This window comes from Mustelus asterias, chromosome 11 (assembly GCF_964213995.1).
Source record: "Mustelus asterias chromosome 11, sMusAst1.hap1.1, whole genome shotgun sequence".
Taxonomy (NCBI): Eukaryota; Metazoa; Chordata; class Chondrichthyes; order Carcharhiniformes; family Triakidae; genus Mustelus; species Mustelus asterias.
Window position 1 is genome coordinate 23,334,986 of NC_135811.1, and position 23,847 is coordinate 23,358,832.

General features: G+C 43.0%; 1 protein-coding gene across 1 annotated transcript in view; it reads right to left on the minus strand.

Annotated features, from left to right (window-relative positions):
- atrnl1b (attractin-like 1b) overlaps positions 1-9,521 on the minus strand; it is an 887,738-nt gene extending 878,217 nt beyond the window's left edge. Inside the window, exon 1 of the mRNA XM_078223252.1 lies at positions 9,230-9,521. Within this exon, the coding sequence (XP_078079378.1) occupies positions 9,230-9,519 (290 nt within the window). The 5' untranslated portion in view covers positions 9,520-9,521. The remainder of the gene's footprint in view (positions 1-9,229) is intronic.
- Between the last annotated feature and the right edge of the window lie 14,326 nt (positions 9,522-23,847).

A 23,847-nucleotide genomic window follows, 5' to 3' on the forward strand; every position in this document is an offset into this window, starting at 1 on the left:
CAGAGAGGCTAATGATCCCTCAGGAATCAAGGTATGTGGAAAATGAGCAAGAAATTGGAGTTGAAGCCCAAGATCAGCCACAATCATATTGAATGGCAGGGCAAGCTTGACCAGCCTTATGTTCCATTCCTGTTTCTATCTCTCCGGTTCTCGTAGACTGGGTCTGCGACAGGTAGAGAAGGGACCAACAAAAAGAAACAACTTGACCCCGTTCTTAACCCAACTGTCAAATGTGTCTTGCAAAGGCAAAGTTTAGCCTTCACATTAAGCATACCCTCCAGCATGCTGCATGACGTGGAATACATTTCAACACAGATTGGAAGATGGTCCGGGCTGTCAGAAGTCAATCATCTCCAGTCCCAGAACTTTACTGCAGGAGTTCCTCAGGGTAGTGCTCATCCTCAGCTGCTTCATAGACCTCTCTTCCATCATAAGGTTAATCCTCAGCAGCATTTGTGAATCTTCCGATACTGAAGCAGTGTGTCCATATGCAGCATCACTGACAGTGGCAGCAGTGTACCATCCACAAAATGCACTGCAAAAACTCCAAGGTTTCTTTCACAGCACCGTCTAAACCAGTGACCTCTACCACCTCAAGGGACAAGGGCAGGACGTGCATGAGAACATCACCTTCCCCTCTAAGCCACATACCATCCTGACTTGGAATTATATTGTCATTTCTTTACTGTCACTGAGTCAAATTCTTGGAACTCCCTCCCCAACATCACTATGAATGTACCTACATCACAGGGATGACAGCAGCTTAAAGAAATGGCTCATCACTACCTTAGGATATTTTGGGATGGGTAATAAATGCTGATGCAGCCCCAGCAGCATCCATGTCCTGTAAATGTATTTTTTTTTAAAAACACACAATTATGATCAAGAGAAGAAATTTTAACCTATTTAATCCAGAAGTACTGAGGTCAACGGTAGCACTCCAACTACTGCACCAGATAAAAATAGCTCACTCAGCATAGACTAGGAATCAAGATGGCAGTTCAATAATATTGTTTTGCTTAGTCACTCAGATGTCAAGTTGTACTCAATGCAACTGAATCGTCCTGTAATACATTATCAGCTAGACACAAGATCATTTACAAACATGAACAACTTTCATATTTAATCTCACAAAACGTTTCCTGTGTGGAACATAACTAGGTGACCATCTCACATTGATGACATCTAAAGAAATACAACAGGAAATTCAAAAGAAAGTGCTGTGAGGCAGCAGTGTTAACCTCTGCGCTGTGCCAGGGTATTGTTAAAATTTGAATTCTGAAGTGAATGTTAATCAGTTTTGCAACTTATTTTTATAAAGTAAGTTTGTAATTCAGTTTCCCTCAGTACAAATGTAAGAAGAAGCAGGAAAAGACCACACGGCCTATTGAGTCTGCTCTGCCAATCAATATGTTCATGGTTGGCCTTGGGCTTCCAGTCCATTTCCTGCCTCCTCCCCATATCCCTTAATCCCCCACGAAATCAAAAACCTGTTCATCTCAGCTTTAAAATATATTCAATGATGCTGCACCCACAACCCTAAAGGTGGGACTTTGTTTCCAAAAGCAGTATGCAGTGTTAGCTCCTACTACTGTCATGGCAGGTACATCTGCCCACAAGGAGATGATCAAGTGAGGTTTCCTCTCACGTTGATTCCCAACACTTGCCATGGCCATTATCTGGCAGCTTTGTCCTACTTCAACAACCAAGTGAGGGCAATGGGTAGGAAATCAGTAGTTTCCTTGCCAGTGTTCTATCAGATGCCAGGAGATTTCAGCAGTCCAGAATCAATGGTAAAGGAAGGCCTCTCAGGGCCACTGCACCTGGCTGGAAATCACTTCTAATGGGTCTGCTCCGCATGTAGGTCAGAACAGTGTGGCGATCATGATGATGTTTAGGATTTCAGTTGAAAGGTATGTTTGCGAGTATGACATGATCTCATCGAATGACACAGCAGGCTCGAGGGGCTGTGGCCTACTCCTATTTTGTATGGTTGTATGTTCACATCAATGGGACAGCTTCTCAACTGTGCCTATATCCAAATCCAGTACCTAGATCAATCCAATTTTCTCATTATAGTTTCTCATAATACATCAAAGTGGCTTGCTGGGCCATTTCAGAGGGCAGTTAAGCATCAACCACATTACGATGGGTCAGGAGTCATACAGGTCAAACTAGGCAACAACAACAATTTCCTCCCCCACCAAAAAAAGTGATTGGAGAACCAGATGAGTTAAGGCAATCTAACAATTTCATTATCACTATTACTGACACCAGCTTTTTATTCCAGACTTATTTAACTGGATTTAAATTCCCCAGCTGATATGGTGGGCTTTGAAGTAAGGTCAATAAACTGTAAGCTCACCTGAAGAAGGAATGACACTCCGAAAGCTTGTGTTACCAAATAAACCTGTTGGACTTTAACCTGATGTTGTGAGACTTCTTACTGTACAGCAACATAACCACTATCCTACCATCACAATGGAATGTTAAACTAATGAATGTTTCACCTGTCTATTGTTGAAAGGACAAAAGAAAAGGTCCTTCCTCTCACACTGTTGAGAAACGAGGAGACAATTCTCCTGTTGCTCCCTCCGTTATCACCAAAACAGCTTAATTGGTTATTTGTTTCATTTTCTGTTTGCAGGATCGTGTTTTACAAGTTGATTGACACACTTGCACACTTAACAACCAGAACTACATTTCAAAAAGCAATTAAATGAGTGAAGCAATTTGTATATCCAAGATAATAAGCTATATAAAACTAAATCCTCTTATAAGATAATACATAAGCTTAAAAGAAAACTAAAACTTATATGGCATAGTGAAATATGTGCACAGAATAAATTAAAGCAAGACATTGTTGAGAAGCAAAATACTATTACCTTGTATCTAATTGAAACATCAGATGCGAGTTAAAAGTAAATCAGCAGATCCTGTAGTCTGTGGGAAAAACAGGGTTATCCACCCAAAACGTTAATTTTTCTCCATAGATACAACCTGACCTGCTGAGTATTTTCAGCATTCTATTTTTATTTCAGATTGCCAGCATTTTAGTATTTTGCATGTGTGTTAGATGCAAATCAGGTCTCTTCCCCAACATACGAAGATATACAAGAATGTACGAATTGGAAGCAGGAGTAGGCCACTCAGCCACTTCAGCATTCAATGATAGCCAATCCGATTGCAACCTCAACTACACATTCCCACTTACCTACAATAACTTTTCACCCTCTTGCTTAACCTCTACCTTAAAAATATTCAAAGATTCTGCTTCCACTGCCTTTTGAGGAACAACTTTCCAAAGACTCATGACTCAAGCAGAAAAAAATCATCCAAGTTAAATGGGCAACCCTTCATTTTTAAAGTGACCCCTAGCTCTAGATTCTCCCACAAGAGGAAACATCATTGCCACATCCACCTGTCAAGACCTCTTAGGTGTTGTGTTTCAATCAAGTCAGCTCTTACTTTTCTAACTCCAACAATAAGCCAAGCCTGTCCAACCTTTCCTCATAAGCTGACCTGCCCATGCCAGCTATTATAAACCTTGTTTACAGCCTTCCTTAAATAAGATTAATACTGTACACAATACTCCAGATGTGGTCTCACCAACACATTGTATAGCTGAACTACTCCCCTCGCAATAAATAGCATACAGTCCATCTATCAATTCCCCTTTATCTACAGTACATGTGGCTCCTTCAAATAACTGAACAGCATGGTGGCACAGTGGTTAGCACTGCTGCCTCACAGCACCAGGGTACCGGGTTCAATGTTCCAGCCTTGGATGTGGAGTTCGCACCTTCTCCCTGTTTCTGTGTGAGTTTTCTCCAGGTGCTCCAGTTTCTCCCAGTCCAAAGATGTATATGTTAGGTGGATAATCTATGATAAATGAGCAGGGTTATGGGATGGGTGGCAAGGTGCTCTTTGGAGAGTTGGTGCAGACTCAATGAGCCCTCCTGCACTATAGGGATTCTATGGTTAACTCCAATATTTACCTTTCTCAAGACCATGTTGACTCTGCCCGATTTCTACGTGCCCTGCTAAAACATTTTTTAATAATGGCTAACATTTTCCCGCTGACAAGATGTTAGGCCTACTGGCCTGCAATTTCCTGATTTGTGTCTCTCTCCCTTTTTGAATAAAGTAGTTACACGCAATCTGCACAAGCACTGAAAACACAATAATCAGAAGCGGTGAACAGAAAACAATCTGCAGTACTTTGCTTTAAATATATCTCATGACCTCTCAAAATTATCTGAAGTATGAAACCAAAAGCGCACTTGCTGTGACAACATGAAATTATAGCCTGTAATTGTGATCATTTTCTTCACAACTTTGCTGTCTAGCATTTTGCTTACCCACTGTGGATACCAACGAAGATCCTATGAGGGCAAGTGATAAACAAGTAAGCCAAAACAAAAAAAAGTTCTCTTCACTTCACTCCAATGGCATGCTAAAAACAGAAGGCTGAGCAAGTGGGATCACTTCCTTGGACACAGTAAGGAACACTTACAGAAATCAATGTTACACCTAAAGATTTCTGGGAGTGAAGAATATCCCAATACATAATTGAATACTGCACACAGAAGCATACCATGGAAAGGGTATCACTCCACCCAAGGATGTACACACCAGCAGTGGAATTAATGCCTCATCATTGGAACAGGAAGTAAAAGGGGAGAATTGTATTTTCTGAACCAACTGCATCAAGTTGTGAAGTACCAGTTTATCTTATATTAATTGTGCATTAAAAATAGGAAGAGACACATTAGTTATAAGTCAACCCTGAAGCAAATTGCTTCCCGAGTTATACCTGGTCAGAGACAGGATAGATTAGCAACACAAGTAACACTTGTTTTTTAAAGCCAAGCAAGCCACTACAAAATAACTCACCTCAGATTTAATCTCAAGACTGCGCTGCAATATTTAAAAAATATTTAAACATCTCGCAAACTATCACTTTTACTGACTGATCAGTTCAATGCTATACATGTCAAAACATGAACCTTCGAGGCCAAGGAAAGGACCATGTTCATGCCAATTTGAGAACAAATTAAATTCTTCAGAAACTTGAACATATAACCTGACTGCCACTCCAGTGCACTGAGACCACAATGTCAGACAGACTGTCCTTCAGGTAAGACCAAAACACCTTCTCTTATGCCTTCTCCTCAGGTAGCCATAAAAGATTCTAAGATTATTCAAAGATGAGTAAAGCAGTTCCTCCTGGGTCCTGACCAATATTATTCACACACAAAAGATTATCTGGGTGTTACCTCATTATGTTCATAAGTTAACTCTTATTTCCCATATTCAAATAGTGATTGCACATCAGAATACTTTGCTGTAAAGTTCTTTGTACAATCTCAGCTTTAAAAGGTGGCTCGTAAATTAGCTATATGTTCTTTCCAAGTTTTTTTCAGATCTGCCCCACCTTCTCTCAAAACAGCAAACTCTCACTTTCAACCACCACCATCCCAAAAAAAAACACAGCAGCAATGGCTTCCTTCTGCACTGTAGGGTTTCTATGTTTCTATGTTTCTTTCATGCAATGATTATAAAACCATTTAATCAAGCTACACATTGTACTACATGAATGTCAGTTGTATCATACAACCCAAATTCAAGATTGTTCTTCAAATCAGCATGAATCACTATAACAATGATGATCCTACTAACACTGGTTTACAAGTAATCTTCTCTGTTCCTCCTTTTTAAAAAGGCATTCCCAGAACCCACTGGTGCTGCTATTTTTAATCTCTACAATTGTAACATATACATTTTGACCCAATTTCCTAGTACTAGATTGTAATCAGATGCAACACAAAAATGCAGTCACTGCTGGAGTCAGAATGACGGGAAAATAAAACAAATTGTCCCATTTACAGGTATCACTACAGATCACAGCATACAAGGCAACCTTTGAAGCCCCAAAAATCATGTGAACTGCCAGTGAGGGTGGCCACTGTTTTGAAATGTGAAAAAACAACCACCAATAATTTATATTGTTGATGTGCAGTTTATTGAATAATTATACAATGTTTTGACCACAAAGCTTTAAACAAATTGAAATTCACCTTTGGCATCTTGCAAAAAGTTATTTATTCAATTCATCAAATCAACTGTTATCACAATAAAGGATCCCCCTCTGGACCAGTTTCAGAATCATCCCTCCACAACAAATCATCTTCCTCTCCATCTACCGACTTGGATATTCTGAACAAATTGACGACACTTCATGAACCCACAGCATTCCATAATTTATTAATGAAATCAGACAAAACATCAAGCTTGCATAAACATCACAAAGGCTTCTGTTTCCGTCAACCATCAACCTTTTCCATTCCACGTGAACACAATCCTTAAAATTGTTGAGGTACACATCTAAAGGCTAAATGATCGAACTTAGGGTGACACAGTGGCAAACACTGCTACCTCACAGCACCAGGGATCTGGGTTTGATTCCCGGCTTCGGCCACTGTCTGCGTGGAGTTTGCGCATTCTCATGTCTGCATCGGTTTTCTCCGGGTGTGCCGGTTTCCTCCCATAGTCCAAAGATATGCAAGTTAGGTTGATTGGCCATGCTAAATTGACCGTTAAGCGTCAGAGGGACTACCAGGGTACAAGTAGGGCTACGGGAATAGGGGCTGGGTGGGATTGTGTTCGGTGCAGGCTCGATGGGCCAAAAGGCCTCCTTCTGTACTGTAGGGATTCTATGTTTCTATTCCATGTTAGATCTCCAGTAAAACTACAATATGGGTGTTATTCCTTCACAGGCACCTCTTGATCTTATTAGCTATATGGGATCTGAACATGCCCCACACTAACAAGCTGCATTCTTCATGTCGGCCACAAAAATGCCTATTCCAAGCATAACTAAGCCATAACTTCACTCCATCCACCTTCATGAACATGCACAAAAACTCATCCAGGAAATTTGGTGTTAAGTTATTTAATTTTGTTCTGCCAGTCATGCAAGCTGGTCCCATCTTGAATCTTGTCCGTGTCTTTTTGTTTTCACAAGAGTGGTTTCAACCCTTCCATGCTGCAGTTTGGCTGTTGGGGATAACTGAAATTCATGGGTCTCTCATTCATGTTGTCACTGTGACTTAATGTGTATTCACATTTTTGCCACTGTTGGATGATTATTCGCTGGATATTGGCAATTTTGACATCAAGGTCTTTTGGTTGTCTGACTGATCTTGGCCTTCTGCCATCAACATTAGAAATCTTTGTCCCATAAAGCAGCTACGCCAACCAGCTGCTTGCCTCTGGAATCTTTGCTCAACTCAGGATTTGATAAACCCCAAGTGTCTATATACATATTACATTTCAAATGACGATGCACTACTCTGGCCATTTGACCCAGTCTGCTACATGCTTCTCAAGATAAGGCCAGTGCTTGGTCTCTGTTGAGGGCACATTTGGTCTTGGGCATCTTCTTCAAGGCAGATTTTTTCTTCCATTCTCTCACCACTAACACCAAATTTCCTCACTGCAGCAGAGTTATTTGACAAGTTAGCAGATGTTAAAACTTTTACCTTGAAAGCAGCTTCACACTTCATTCATTTTGTTGGAGGATAAAATTCTGTTCTGTGTGGCGGTGTTTTAAATTCCCAGGCATCATTTCTAGCCCACATTGCGTGCTTGATTCCACGTTACCAATTTAACAGTACAAGATAAAACATGCATTCCTAGGGTGAAAAATTGAGACCAACTAATGTCCAAGAATAGCACTGCATAGCTGAAGGAAGCAGGGGTAGGGGGGAGTTGACCTGTATGACAAGTATATGCAAAAACATCATTTTTGGCACTATTTGAATGGGGTTTTATACACTGCAATTGAGTGCCACTATGCCACAACTGCATGAACATGACTTTATGCCTGTAATGTCCCTATTTAGGGAACACCCAATCTCAAGGCAGGAAGAAGTACAAGCAAAGGACCAAATCAAGCATAACTATGCTGATCTCATTTTTAGTAGCTAACTATATAGTAACATTGGCAAGACCCTGAGAATTGATCACTTGCAAACCCAGCTACTCACAGGAATTGTATGGCACCAGGTTATAATTTACTGGGAGTACAGTGATTGAGTGAGAGAACCAATTATATACAAACGGCGTTACGCACCTTCCAAAATGGTATAAAAGCACACATTTCAGCTATTTTCCCTTTTAGTGTTCAAATGAGTGCTTCTTTGAAGGATATACCCTTTACAATTGCAATAAAGTACTCAGAAAGGTTGAACAGGACAATATAAAGAAAGCTGGAAAAGGGTAGCATTTTGGTGGACTCGTCATCCTGGCGAGTAGGAAAATGGTTTACGTACAGCAAAATCGAAATGCAATCCTCTTTTTCCTCAAATATCTTGTATAGTGCGAACACTATAATCACTATAAGTCCAGATATCAAACAATTTTATAGTGAGAGAAAAAGCATTTTTAAAAATCAATTGTTTAAGAGATAAGAGAGCTTTTGCGCCAGATTAGGGATGAGTTGTTAGGTAAACCGTTCATTTGCAGATGCCTTATGCAAATTAAAACATTACGTTTTACTGACAGCGGCATTCCAAAATACAAACAAAAGCTACAATAAACTTTGCAGTTGCGCTATAGAAAATATGAAGACACGCTGCTGTTCGTGAGATGGTTAATCTCCAATGTCGCTCGGGGGGGTTTCAATTGTTACTTCAAGGCTATTTGACAATCTTTCACACATTGCAAAAGGCCCAACACCGATGTCTACAATCTGCTTTATAAATCATGAATACGGTTAACTTAGTTTGAAGATGAAGGATTGCAATAAAATATCTTGGGCTGACTGTCCCGAGACGCGTTTACACCACGGTGATAACAGCAAAATCCTTGTTCACCGCAATGGAAATAATGCATCAGTGTCAAAGCTGGAATTTACAAATTGTTCAGGAATGCACTTGGAAGCTACATAGTCATCCCCAGACCCGGGGAGCCCTGGATGCACACTCTACCTGACAGTACAACCTTATTAACAATGAAAATGCCCGCTTGAAGTGCTGTTACTTAAAATCTAACCGATGGCCAGGGACTGAGTAATGCTCACTTTACTGTCAAACAAAAAAATGTCAGCGTTGAAAATGCACGTTTTAAAATGGATGAATGAGTGGAAGCGGCTTCATTTCCTTTATCATTTCAAAATGCACATTTCAAAATAAATAAACGGAAGGATTGAACCCAGGGGTCTTACTTGAATCTGCCCCCGCAATGTTGACACTGTTCGCCGAGCCATCCTTGGTCACAGATGCAGCTCCCATTCACACATCTGCCGTAGATGCAGGGCGCCTTGTCGCAGTCTCGGCAAAGCCCCACACGGGCCGACACCACCAGGTAGAGGAGAGCGTAACAGACACCGGAGCGCCCGGGCTCCGGGCCGTCCCGGGCGGCCACCACCGCCGCCGCCGAGGGCCCCTTACTCCAGCTCCAGCGGCTCAAAGCCGGTCCGGTTTGCGGGCTCCCAGCGCCGTTCACAGCCGCCATTTTAACCTGGTGTAAAATCCAGACACCCCCCCCCCCAAAAAAAAACAAGCCCTCCCCCCCAAAAAAAATAACCCACACACAATTTCTCCCCCCTTTTTACTATCCACTCCTCCCAAACCAGGACTCCTCCCTCAAGAAAAAAATCAAATCAATTCCCAACCCCCTCAATTATCTTCCCCCTTTTTACTCCTCACTTCTCCCACTCAAAATCAATCTGAACCCCCCCTCCTCACAAAACCCTCCCCACTCCCTCAACTCTCACCCCCACCACTACTCCCTCTTTCCACCCCTCACTTCTCCCAAACTAGGAATCCTCACTCAATAGAATCAAATTAATTCTTCTTAACCCCCCTCAATTCTCTCTCCCCTTCTCCCAAACTAGGAACCTTCACTCAATAAAATCAAATTAATTCTTAACCCCCCCCCCTCCCCAAATTCTCTCCCCTCTTTTTTTTACTCCCCACTCCTCCCAAACTGGGGGACTCCTCCCTCAATAAAAAAAATCAACTTTTCCTCCCTCCCTCCTCCAACTCCGAAAGCCTCAGCACTTTTTAAAAATAATATTTTTCAAAATATTGATTTTTTTTTCGTCCCCCTCAAAAAAGTCGAATGATAATTTCCAAACGATTGTCTTTTTGTGTCCCCCTCTCTCTCTCCTATCTCTTAAAAGTCAATCCTCCACCCGTTCCCCCATCCCCTCCCCCCAAAAAAACAGAAAATGATTTAAAAACATGACTGGCGAGGCTTCAGGTAAAGCGCCGAGCTTTTAAAACGTCTGCAAAATAAAAAGTCAGCCGAGATGTGTTGAGAGCAAATAAGCAGCAACGGCTGGACAGCGGGAACTCCAAGTCTGCTCATCATTCCGGCTACATATGTTTATGTCCTTTCACAATAAAGCACAGCACACAGAAATAAAACTACTCCCGGCTGCTCTGCTTTTGTTTTTTTGTCCAGTGGCTGAAGGGATAAGGCTGCCCACCCTTGCAGCTCCGGACCGCCAGCCCGGGGCTTAGTGTTCAGTTACCCAGCTCCAGCTCTAGAACTTTCTCTCCCCCCCCCAAAACTGCCACAAAGCTGCTCATTAAAGGGGCAATGTTCCAGGAGAGCTGCGCATGTGCCAGTCTCTGCAAACAAATAAAAAAAAACTCTTCCTCCCAAAGCATTTTATCATCTTTTCTTTAAAAAATCAGGCCACTTGAATGATTTCCCTCTCTCTTTCGTTTCATAGAAACCCTACAGTACAGAAAGAGGCCATTCGGCCCATCGAGTCTGCACCAACCACAATCCCACCCAGGACCCACCCCCACATCCCTACGTATTTTACCCGCTAATCCCTCTAATCTACGCATCCCAGGACACTAAGGGGCAATTTTAGCATAGCCAATCAACCTAACCCGCACATCTTTGGACTGAAGATTTGGATTCAAGAAGAGAAATCTTGCAAAACGCTTTTCTGTTCAATTTCTGATAAGACCATAAGATGTAGGAGCAGAGTCAGGCCATTCAGCCCGTCGAGTCTGCTCTGCCATTCATAGAATCATAGCATCCTACAATGCAGAAGGAGACCGTTCAGCCCCATCGAGTCTGCACCGACCACAATCCCACCCAGGCCCTCTCCCCACAACCCCATGCATTTACCCTAGCTAGTCCCCCTGACACTAATTTAGCATGGCCAATCCATACAACCCGCACATCTTTGGACTGTGGGAGGAAACCGGAGCACCCGGAGGAAACCCACACAAACATGGGGAGAATGTGCAAACTCCACACAGTGACCCAAGCCGGGAATCGAATCCGGATCCCTGGTGCTTTGAGGCAGCAGTGCTAACCACTGTGCCACGATGCCGCCCCCCCCCCCCCCCCCCCCACTGTGCCACAGTGCCGCCCATGCAGCCATCAATCATGGCTGATGGGTTTCTCAACCCCATTCTCCCACTTTTTCCCAGTAACTGTCTAAGACTTTCTCTCTGCCCCCAACTCCTCCAGCTGCCACAAAGCTGCTCATTAAAGGGGCGGTGTTCAGAAAGCTACGCATGTGCGACTCCCTGCAAACAATTTAAAAAATCTCTCCTCCAAAAGCACCACATCTCTTTTATCAACTTTTCTTAAAAACAACATAATTGTCAGGCCACTTGAATGATTTCCCTCCTTCTTTCTTTTCATTCAAGAAGAGAAATCTTGCGAAACACCTTTCTGTTCAATTTCTGATAAGATATAGAAGCAGAATTAGGCCATTCGGCCCATTGAGTCTGCTCCGCCATTCAATCATGGCTGATAAGTTTCTCAACCCCATTCTCCTGCTTTTTCCCCATAACTCTTGATCCCTTTACCAATCAAGAATCTATCTATCTCTGTCTTAAATGCATTCAATGACCTGGCCTCCGCTGTCTTCTGTGGCAATGAATTCCATAGATTCACCACCCTCTGGTTAAGAAATTCCTCCTCATCTTGATTCTAAAGGGTCGGCCCTTTACCCTGAGACTGTGCCCTCAAGTTCTAGTCTCTCTTACTAATGGAAACATCTTCTCCACATCCACTCTATCCAGGCCTTTCATTATTCTGTAAGTTTCATTGAGATCCCCCTTCATTCTTCTATACTCCATCAAATACAGACCCTGAGTCCCCACACATCAAGCTTTTCATTCCCTGGATCATTCTCGTGAATCTCCTCTGGACACTTTCCAAGGCCAAGACTTCCTTCTATGATACAATCATAGAATCCCTACAGTGCAGAAGGAGACCATTCAGCCCAGCGCATCGGCACCGACAACTATCCCACCCAGGCCACATCCCCGTAACCCCAAGTATTTACCTTGCAAATCCTTGCTAATGCCTAACATGAGAGGCAATCCACCTAACCCATACATCTTTGGAGTATGGGAAGAAACCGGAGCAGCTGGAGGAAAGCCACACTGATACAAGGAGAACATGCAAACTCCACACAGACAGTGACCTGAGGCCGGAATTAAACCTGGGTCCCTGGCACTGTGAGGCAACAAAGCTAACCACTGTGCCACTGTGCCATGAAGAGTCCTCATCTCAACTGTGTTTTTAAAAAATTACATCAGAGATGTTCTGAAATCTATTATCGGAGTTCAGCAAGGCATATTCTGTCTTATTAAGTGAGGCTGAATGATCCTTGTGGGGCTTTAGCAGTTTGTGGACAGCATTATGATAGCATTACAGGTGAGATTTGCATTTACATTACACCTTTCATGACAATGTCCCAAAGTGCCTTTACAACCAAAGAAATGCATTTGAAATGTCCTCACTATTGTAACATAGGAATATTAATTCTTCAACATAGCAGTAACTGTACACTGGAGATAAGGTGTGGTAGCACTGTGACATTTCCACAGAATCCCTACAGTGCAAGAGGTCTTTCGACCATCGAATCTGCGTCAATGCTCCAAAAGAACACTCTACCTGGGCCCACTCCCTTGCCCTATCCCACAACCCCACATTTTGATCATGGTTAATCCACCTAACCTGCACATCTTTGGACCATGGGAGGAAACCAGAGCACCTGGAGGAAACCCTCGCATACAGGGAGAACGTGCAGACTCCCACACAGACAGTGACCCAAGCCAAGAGTCAAACCTGGGTATCTGGCACTGTGATAGCACAATGCATTGTGTCAAGTTGGAGTTGCACTCCTCCATGGTTGTAGTCAATGACAAGAGGCTGGCCTGCCAAACCACTAATATTCTGATGTGCCTCATCATCAATGTTCACCTGTATGCCACCCCATCAAAGTCCTCATCCAAGTCCGCTGTAGCAAAAACGCTTCTTCGACTTGTCATATGAGGAACGGTTGAGGACTGGGTCTGAACTTGTTGGAGTTTAGAAGGATGAGGGGCGATCTTATTGAAACTTACAGGATACAGCAAGGCCTGGATAGAGTGGACATGGAGAGGATGTTTCCACTAGTAGGAAAAACTAGAACCAGAGGGCACAACCTCAGACTAAAGGGACGATCCTTTAAAATAGAGATGAGGAGGAATTTCTTCAGCCAGAGAGTGGTGAATCTTTGGATCTCTTTGCCGTAGAAGGCAGTGGAGGCCAGGTCATTGAGTGTCTTTAAGACAGAGATAGATAGGTTCTTGATTAATAAGGGGATCAGGGGTTATGGGGAAAAGGTAGGAGAATGGGGATGAGAAAAATATCAGCTATGATTGAATGGTGGGGCAGACTCGATGGATCGAGTGGCCTAATTCTGCTCCTATGTCTTATGGCCTCACCTTCCCATGAGCTGACACACAAATTATCCTTTCCCCTGAACTGCTGCAGCCTACAGGTGCCCAGTGTCTCACCATATGCAAATCCTGACTTTGAACTAACCTTTAGGGTTTGTGCAGTGACTGAACTGATGGTTTTGAGTGTCAGATCAAGTGACGGTGCTTCTCCATTATTAGTGTGGTGTCATTCTTTCCCTTTTTCTCAAAGCTGCTGTGGCTGTTCTTGGGTGTCTGAAAGCACAAAATAGGAAGTGGAGGGCTTGGGTAAGGAAAGGGAGGTTGGGTGGAAAGCATGGTCCATGATCGTACGAACAGCAGCTCACACCATGCCAGATAGCAGGATGAAGGTCGAGCTGAGAGTTGAGAAGGGGCATAAAGCAGGAATAAACCACCATCTTCAATGTTTTCACTGATGCAGGCGCAGAGCAGACTCATTGGGCCAAATGGTCTAATTCTGCTCCTATATCTTATGGTGATACAACAGGCTCTATTGCAGCCAAGCCTGTGACACGAAGCACCATCTCTCTGTATGTCTCAGGAGAGATGCAGAGATGCAGGCGTGTTTGGCCTCTGTCGATTCTGTTGTGGTCCCTCCGATAGTGTGCAACCTTGTTCAACAAAAGAGAGGGAAGTGTGTCAATGATTGTGTTGCACTGTTTTTGGGTAATGTTCTTACCAAATCTGAACAGCTTGGTGTGAGGCTTGCATCATTCGATGGTGAAGTGAAGCATTTGGATGTAAGACCTGACTGTGGGGAATTTGTAATGAATAAGTGATGGGCATGTGGCCCATTGAGAAGGGTGATAGATTGTGGTGTGAGATGTCCTTTGCAGATGCACTCAATAGCCTTGTTATGAGGCATTGTAACTTCAGTAAAGACCAGTAACGTGTTTAATTTTTTTATAATCTGAACACTCAAGTACTTACTGAAAAAATAAAGCCACAATGTTCACAGTTTAAATCAATAGCTTTACTACACAAAAATCAAGGACATGAAGACTAACGGTTACACTCTATCTTAAATGGTCAGTTACATTAAAAATATTAAAGTACAATGAACACAGATGTTTATACTTTAAAGCAAACTTCTTAACTCAACTTTCTTTCTGCACCCATTTGGCTTAGCTCCAATAACTCAAGTCTAGTACCTATCAAAAATTGGAAGGTTAACCATTGGTTTGTATGCTGTTTCAAAAATTCATATATGGACTGAGATTTCCTGGGATTTCCACTTTCTTGCAGCGAGATGGTTCCTTCAAATCCCCCCCAACATCCCATGATTGTTGACTCCCAATTTAACATTGTCATCGCTAGCATCTTAAGCAGAGCCACCTTGGGTCAGACCTCTCCTGGTTCTAATATTTTTTAACTTTAGAATTGTGTAACTGAAACCCAACCACAGGGTGGCACGGTGGCACAATGGTCAACACTGCTGCCTCACAGCACCAGGGACCCAGGTTCAATTCTGGCCTTGGTAACTGTCTGTGTGGAGTTTGCATATTCTCCCCCTGTCTGGTGAGTTTCCTCCGGGTGCTCTGGTTTCCTCCCACAGTCCAAAGATGTGTAAGTTAGGTGGATTGGCCATGCTAAATTGCACCTTAGTGTCCCAAGATTTGTAGGTTATGGGGATTAATGGAGGAAGTATGCGGGGTTGTGGAAAAGGGCCTGGGTGGGATCCTCTGTCGGAGAGTCGGTGCAGACTCGATGGACCGAATGGCCTCTTTCTGCACTGTAATGATTCTATGAATTAAAAAACACTTTATCTCTCTTAGCTTGGCTATCCCATTAGCCAAATTTGCTGCTAGGAGTCCTTCAGTTAACAAGCGATTTAAACTCTTTTTGCTAACAGACAAAATTTTAACTGAACCCTGCTTGAAAGAGAGGTCTCCTGCAGCAAGCTTATTCTAAACTTAAAAAAACTAAACCCTGCTTGAGGCCAGGGCCACACTCACAATCTAATCACCCCTATGCTTAATTTCTTGTTGACCCTTTTTCTATTATTTATCTCCCAGACAACCTGGTTATATGATCAGTTGCCAGAAACAAGGTGCTTTACCAGAAATTATCTCCCAGAGAAACCTAGCTGTTAAAGCTGTCAACCCAACATAAAATGCAGGTGTTTCCCAAAAGCACCTGGGGCATCACCGAGCTAACTGAACTTCTTGTGACATTGGTGCAAAGTTCTTTGGGCCAGACAATAGGATTTGACCTCTTGGTCACCTGCTCCCATTTCCTGCTCCCAGGAAACATGGCCTCTCTCTCCTCCTATCAACTTCCATCATTAAAGCCTCCAACAGCAAATGTTCTCTCTTACCTGGTTCTCCATTTGTATGGCTTCTGCTTGCAGTCAATTATATTATGAGTACCCAGGAAATTCTTTCTAATTAGTGTGCCTCCTGTTTAAGAGGGGTAGGTTGCCTTTAAGTTAGTGCTGTAAGTTAGCTGGAACACATGTGAGCTGAACATCATAATCGTTCTAAATAGAATGGAATCTAATTTTCTGCCTTCATCAACAGGACTGGACACAGACAGATCAATAATCATGATGCCTGCACCTCAAAAAAGAGAGGAAACCAATTTTTAGTTTACTCTCTGGAGTAAATAGGGAACTGTTTCCAATGGCTGAAGGGTCAGTAAACAGAGGACACAGATTTCAGATGATTGGCAAAACATATTAGAGCGACACAAGGGAAAACATTGTAATATATCAAGTACTCAGGATTTGGAATGCACTTCCTGACACGGTGGTGGATACAGATTCAAAAGTAGGCTTCAAATAAATACCGGAAGGAGAAAAAAGGAATTTGGCGAAAAGTAAGAAGTGGGACTAACTAGATTACTCTTTGAAAGAGACAAGATAGACTCATTGGGCAGGACACTGGGAGGCCGTGAAGGGTTACCTGGCAGTCTCCCCGTGAGGCAGAGAGCCTACCCATTGTTGGTAAAATGCCAGCAGCAGATGGAAGTGACCCTTAGTTGGCCATTTAAGTGGCTCATTTGATCTCTGGATGGTTGAACTGTCCAACTCCAGCCCCACCACTGGCAGGATGATAAGACAGGAAGATGACAGGTGCTCCAACCCCATCTTCTCTCACGATTTTGTGGGACCCAGTACCTCCCAGTCCATCCTCAAAGGGATGGTAAAATTCAGCCCATAAAGACATGACCTGAGTCTCAGAATTTCAGGGTCTCAAACTTTATGTAAAATAAAATTCACTTCTTTCAAAAAATACTGAAAAATCTGAGGCCCAAATTGTAACAGTTAAAAATCAAACCTTTTATCCCTTTTTGTAGCTTCCACAAAACTTTGGCTAAGGAGGATATAATATAACAATAGAGATCATTGTGACAGCTGTCAGAGTTAATTTTAATCCAATGTTGGTACTTGCTGAAGTGTGATCTCCATCTTCTGCTTGCATCTCTCCTTCTGTAAGGAAGACATTGAGAAGCGTGGAGGTTGGTGCTTCACTGAATGGGTACAATTTACAAGGAACTAACCTGAGCCTCTGACTTGCCATGCAATGGAAATAAGGCATTCTGTGTCTTAAATCCAAGACTGGATTTTCCCTGCCATCTTCAGCCTAAAATATGGATCAGAAGCTCACATTGGGCAGAATTTAATGGCCGCCATGGCACAGCCTAAGATGATTTACTCAGGCAGCAGGCATAAGGTAGAGAGCCTATCACCTTCCCAACTACCCCACTCCCTCCCACCCCGCCCCTATTAAGTGTGGGGCAGGGAAGATCGAGCTAGGCCAATTGTGGCCCTTAAGTGGCCAATTAAAAGGCCCCAATCCTGCTATTGTATGAGTGGCAGGAGTGCTGCACACAAAGGCAGGTTACTAGGTATACACTGGCAGCCTGTCCATGAGCTGGGAGGTTATGGGCACTTCTCAGGAGTCCTGTGCAAGAGTGCTCCATCAGCGTCAAAGGCCGCCCACACAAGTAGACTCCCCCCTGCACTCTAAAATGACCTCACACCCTCTCATTGCCTGTCTTGCTAAGGGTCCAGCAAGGCATCTCCACTTAGCTCTCCTCCAGGGCTCCCACTGTAACTCCTCATCCCAGGTCTCCTACAGTCCCAGCAGTGGCCACTGCTCTGGGTACTGGAGAGCTGCTGACCTCTTATTGACCCGTCTCCACCTCATCCCACCTCCACAAAAGAAGTCTGGGCGTAGGATGGAGCTGCGGAATTGACATGCAGGCTGATGGCGCTAATTCCAGCATGGACACACCTCAGATCAAGCCCCATAGTTCCAAACTAGTGGTGAAGGTGAGTGCATGGGTCTGGCTGCGAACAAAAGGTATGGGCTTATTATTTAAATGTAAACGAAATCTTATCTGTGTTGCAGACAAACAAATGGATAGTGTCCTGTTCTTCTCGGGATATCCAGTTCCTGTGTGAATTTTCCACTGAAGTCTTTATTACTCAGAGCAGCATTAAAACTTGCAACCATTGAACCTTAGCAGCACTGTATGGCACATTATGGAAAGTTAGAAGTGTGTTATGAATGCTGCCCCTGAGTTACATGAAACTCCCAAAGGAGCATTAAGGCCTGTGGTTGTGCAACTAAAACGAGTGCATGGGTCATGGCCTGTTAGCACAGGGGATTAGAGGCCTGGTAAGCTTACTGACATCCTGTATATAGTGCCCCACAGGACTTGCATAAGAGAGAAATCTCCAGATAGCAAATTGCCTGCTTGCAAACATTTCAAGCCTTTGGCGATATCTCTCTGTAATTAGCTGCTGCAGGTTTTGTCAGAGCATTGAAGGATAATGTAGATTTTCTTTCCCATTGTGGGCAAACACTGAGCCTCTGCTTCGTATTACCAGATGGCCTGTTGAGATTGGGAACTCACTGGCTGGGGAAATCACAGATTCAAGTGCATATTCTGCCACTATGTGCTGCAGCCTATCAGGAAACCAGTAACCTATTACACTCATCACCACTGAATCTTCACATTTATAGCTAACTACTATTTACATAAGTTAAAACACCAAACAAAATATCATATGGTCCATTCAATTTTAATTTGATATTCAACAATAAGCTTTCCCTCAATGTCAACAAAACGAAAGAGATAGTCATCGACTTCAGGAAGCGTAGTGAAGAACATGTCCCTGTCTACATCAATGGGGACGAAATAGAAATGGTCGAGAGCTTCAAGTTTTTAGGTGTCCAGATCACCAACAACCTGTCCTGGTCCCCCCATGCCCACACTATCGTTAAGAAAACCCACCAATGCCTCTACTTCCTCAGAAGACGAAGGATATTTGGCATGTCAGCTACTTCTACAGATGCACCATAGAAACCATTTTTTCTAGTTGTACCACAGCTTTGGTATGGCTCCCACTTTGCCCAAGACCGCAAGAAACTACAAAGGGTCATGAATGTAGCCCAGTCCATCACTCAAACCAGCCTCCCATCCATTGATTCTGCCTACACTTCCCGCAGCCTCGGAAAAGCAGCCAGCATAATTAAGGACCCCAGACACTCTCTTCCACCTTCTTCCATAGGGAAAAAGATACAAAAGTCTGAGATCACGTACCAACCGACTCAAGAACAGCTTCTTCCCTGCTGCCATCAGACTTTTAAATGGACCTACCTCGCGTTAAGTTGATCTTTCTCTATACCCTATCTATGACTATGACACTACATTCTGCACTCTCTCGTTTCCTTCTCTATGAACGGCATGCTTTGCATGTATAGTATGCTAGAAACAATATTTTTCACTGTATACTAATATGTGACAATAATAAATCAAATCAAAAATCAAATCAAATCAAATCAGCCTGGACTCTAGGTGAGGCCCATTATTGCCAGATGTACACAATTCCCTGGGTATATTACACGCCATTACTTCACTGGGCCTCTGAAAATCTGTAGGTATGGAAACTTCCAACGTTTGGATTCTCCATCACTGACTCTGTCCTCTCCTTCTTCAATCATTTTGTTTTGGATGGTAAGTAGTCCAATCAGGTGCTCCAGGCAAGATTGGTACATCTGGATGCTAATCTAATATGTGTCATTCTACTCTCGTGCTGAGGTTAGAATCAAGGTATGCTGAAAACACCATAGAGGTTTGGCCCAAAGTCTTCTATTCCTTCAAACAAGAAATAATTGATTCTAGGTTACTTTCTACTTTGACATCTTAACTAGAGAAAACTAGACTTCCAACAGATGAAATCCTCATAACTTAAGATACTTTTGCCAAAATATCAAAATATGGGCAAAGCAGACTGACTGACTTTTACAGTATCCATTAAATAATTTCTTTAATGCAAGGATTCTACAAATTAATTTTATTTGTTCAGTATCATTGCTAACCAACAGTAGAGGACATGTATTCAAAATTAGTAAGTAGATTTCCATGCAATTATAGCTTGTTTTTGACATTAAGGCCACACTCCACGTTAATAAAAAGCTCGCCACCAACAGAGAATTTTGCCAGTAATCTTACCCCATGTAACAGTCTGATAATTTAAACGGAAGCACTATAATTTTCAGCCCATTTCGGTGAAACAGGAGAGCCTGAGGGGAGACCAATTGAAGTGCATAAAACTATAAGGGGGTCTAGTTACAGTGGATCAGAAGGTCCTATTTCCTTTGGGTAAGGAGTCCAGGGATTAAGACTAAGAGATAGGAGGTTTAGAGGGAATTCAAGGGGAACTTTATTCATCTAAAGTGTTGTGGGGATCCATAACTCACTAACTAAAATGGTGGTAGAGACAGAAATCCTCATAACAGTTAAGAAGTATTTGGATAAGCACTTGAAACGTCCTATCCTAAAGGACGCAGACCAAAAGCTGAAAACTGGGACAGGCTGGATGCTACTTAATGGTCAGCATGGACATGATGGGCCCAATGGCCTAGTTCTAAATTTCTCTGATTCCACGAGTCATTTCTTACAGTTCATTGAGATTAGCTGTACAGTAAAAGCAAGTTGATAGTACAACCAAAACAGATATTTTAATCTATTTTAAAACAATATGATGTACATCATTCCATTGGTGATGGGACAAAGACTCAGTTAAACAGAATGCTGCTTCATTAGATTTCTAATGAGTGCTGCAACAGTGGAAAAACCCATGATTGGTGTGAAATTGGGATTGGAAATGCCCATTGGTTGGACACTAGGAGTGCCATTTGGGAACCAAAATGGTAGCCACAACAGCATATATCCTCTTGGGGCAAATCACAATTGATGTCATATTGATGAGGTTATTAGCGCTCACACAGTGAATGACTGCCAAAAAAAGTGTGCAGAACAGGCAGACCATGACATCCATCAATCAGCATGCAACACTGATTTCATGCCAATGGTGCCACTTTGCATCCGAAAGGGAAATGTTTAACTGGTATGTGACTATAGGCAGCGATTGTAATAGTGATCTGTCAAAGTGCAAATTCCTCTGCTCATTTATCCATGCCTCACAGTTCTGTGTTTTCCTCTTCTGTTGCACATAAGCGCCTCCCATTTTCAACTTCAATGAGCATATGAAGAGTGAAAAAGAATAGATGAAGTAGTTGCCTCTGACCTTCCTCATGTCCAACCGTAGGAAAATTAAGTCCTCATCTCAAAAGATCTTCTCCTTTTAGCAGCTTTGTTTCAAGTTTACAGCTCTTCTGCCATCAGTAACAAAGATGCATTGACCCTGGCTCATAACCCTGAGCATGGTGAATACAACATCAGTACATTCTTGAGGTTATCATTGACCAGAAACTGAACTGCAGCAGCTAGATAAATCCTGTGGTTGCAAGTCAAAGGCTGGGAATTCTATGATGCGTAGCTCACCTCCTGACTCCTCAAAAGCCTGTCCATCAACTACAACGCACGAGTCAGGAGTGTGATGGAATATCCTCCACTTGCCTGGACAAGTGCTGTTCCAACAACAATTAAGAAGCTTAACACCATCCAGAACAAAGCAGCCCAGTTGAGTGACTCCCCACCTACCACCTTAAATTCTCTCCCGAGACCACCAACATACAGTGACAACAGCATGTATCATCCACAAGCTGCACAGCAATTCACCAAGCCTCCTTTGAAAGCATCTTCCAAACCCACAGCTCATCACCACCTTCTCAAGGGAAATTAGGGATGGGCAGAAAATTCTGGCTTTGCCAGGAATGCTCATATCTCATGATACAATTTAAAAAGTCACAACTACATTCTCTCTTCACCAGTAGTCCCACAGCTTGTCTTACCTCTGTCACTGACCATCATAGTGTCCAGTTGGCTGCAATGCAAAAATTAAAGCTACCAAGAAATAAATGTTCCAATTTATAAATTAAATTATTCCACACACAAAAGCTGACTAATTATCCTTGGTGTCTGTTTTTTGTTTACCTTTGCTTCTCCCACTGCTGCCCCAGTGGCTGCAGCATGGTTGGTGAAACACTGATGACTTTCAACAATGCAGACTGTAGATATCTTAAGAGGAGGATCGAGAAGGGTTTGAACTGCATCACATCAGCATGGGTGGCAGCAACCTGGGCTGGCTGGTTGACAGACAAACGCTGGGCACTGATGGACATGATGTGGAGATGCCGGCGTTGGACTGGGGTAAACACAGTAAGAAGTTTAACAACACCAGGTTAAAGTCCAACAGGTTTATTTGGTAGCAAAAGCCACACAAGCTTTCGGAGCTGCAAGCCCCTTCTTCAGGTGAGTGGGAATTCTGTTCACAAACAGAGCATGTAAAGACACAAACTCAATTTACATGAATAATGGTTGGAATGCGAATACTTACAACTAATCAAGTCTTTAAGAAACAAAACAACATGAGTGGAGAGAGCATCAAGACAGGCTAAAAAGATGTGTATTGTCTCCAGACAAGACAGCCAGTGAAACTCTGTGGGGGTTACAAATAGTGGGACATGAACCCAATATCCCGGTTGAGGCCGTCCTCGTGTGTGCGGAACTTGGCTATCAGTTTCTGCTCAGCGACTCTGCGCCGCGCCATTCGGCCTCTGATATTCGGGTAAGCGTTCTCCAAGGCGGCCTTCGCGACACACGACAGCGCAGAGTCGCTGAGCAGAAACTGATAGCCAAGTTCCGCACACACGAGGATGGCCTCAACCGGGATATTGGGTTCATGTCCCACTATTTGTAACCCCCACAGAGTTTCACTGGCTGTCTTGTCTGGAGACAATACACATCTTTTTAGCCTGTCTTGATGCTCTCTCCACTCATGTTGTTTTGTTTCTTAAAGACTTGATTAGTTGTAAGTATTCGCATTCCAACCATTATTCATGTAAATTGAGTTCGTGTCTTTATATGCTCTGTTTGTGAACAGAATTCCCACTCACCTGAAGAAGGGGCTTGCAGCTCCGAAAGCTTGCGTGGCTTTTGCTACCAAATAAACCTGTTGGACTTTAACCTGGTGTTGTTAAACTTCTTACTGACGGACTGGCAGGGGTAGGGGGATGAATGCTGAGAAAGCACAGCAGGCTCCATAGAATCAATGCCACGCCTTGGAGCAGTGCCTCCTGCAATCCTAACAATATGTTGGAGGCCGAATTGCTGGACTGCTGTGGCACTCTGCAAGCTCCTTTGAATGCTGTAAACCACAGCCACAATGGCCGCAGTATACACTCCCAGAGAGAAAAAGTCTAGCTATAATACCACTAGGCCGTTGCCTCCACTATGACAGGCTTGGATGAAGAGGGGTAGAGGAGGTTCAGGTGGAGCATAAACAAGGCCGTTGCCTCCCCACTGGTGGTACTATCTTGAGAGAGATGCAAGATGAGAGGGACCTGCAGATGCATTTTCACATTTATATGACGGTGGAATTGATGAGGCAGTTAAGAAAGTGCAGAGAATACTTGGCTTTATAAATAGGGACATTGAATGCAAAAACATGGAAGTCATACTAAAGGTTTACAAATCTTTGGATAGGCATCAGCTCAAGTACAATTCTCAGCACTATACTTTAAGAAGGATATTAAGAACTTGGAAAGGGTGTAGAAAAAATTTACCAGGATGATTCCCTGGATAAAGAACTTCAGGTATGTGGAAATATTGGAGAAACTGGAATTGTTTAAAATTATGTGGCATTTTGTTAGAGTAGATGGGGACAAACTATCTC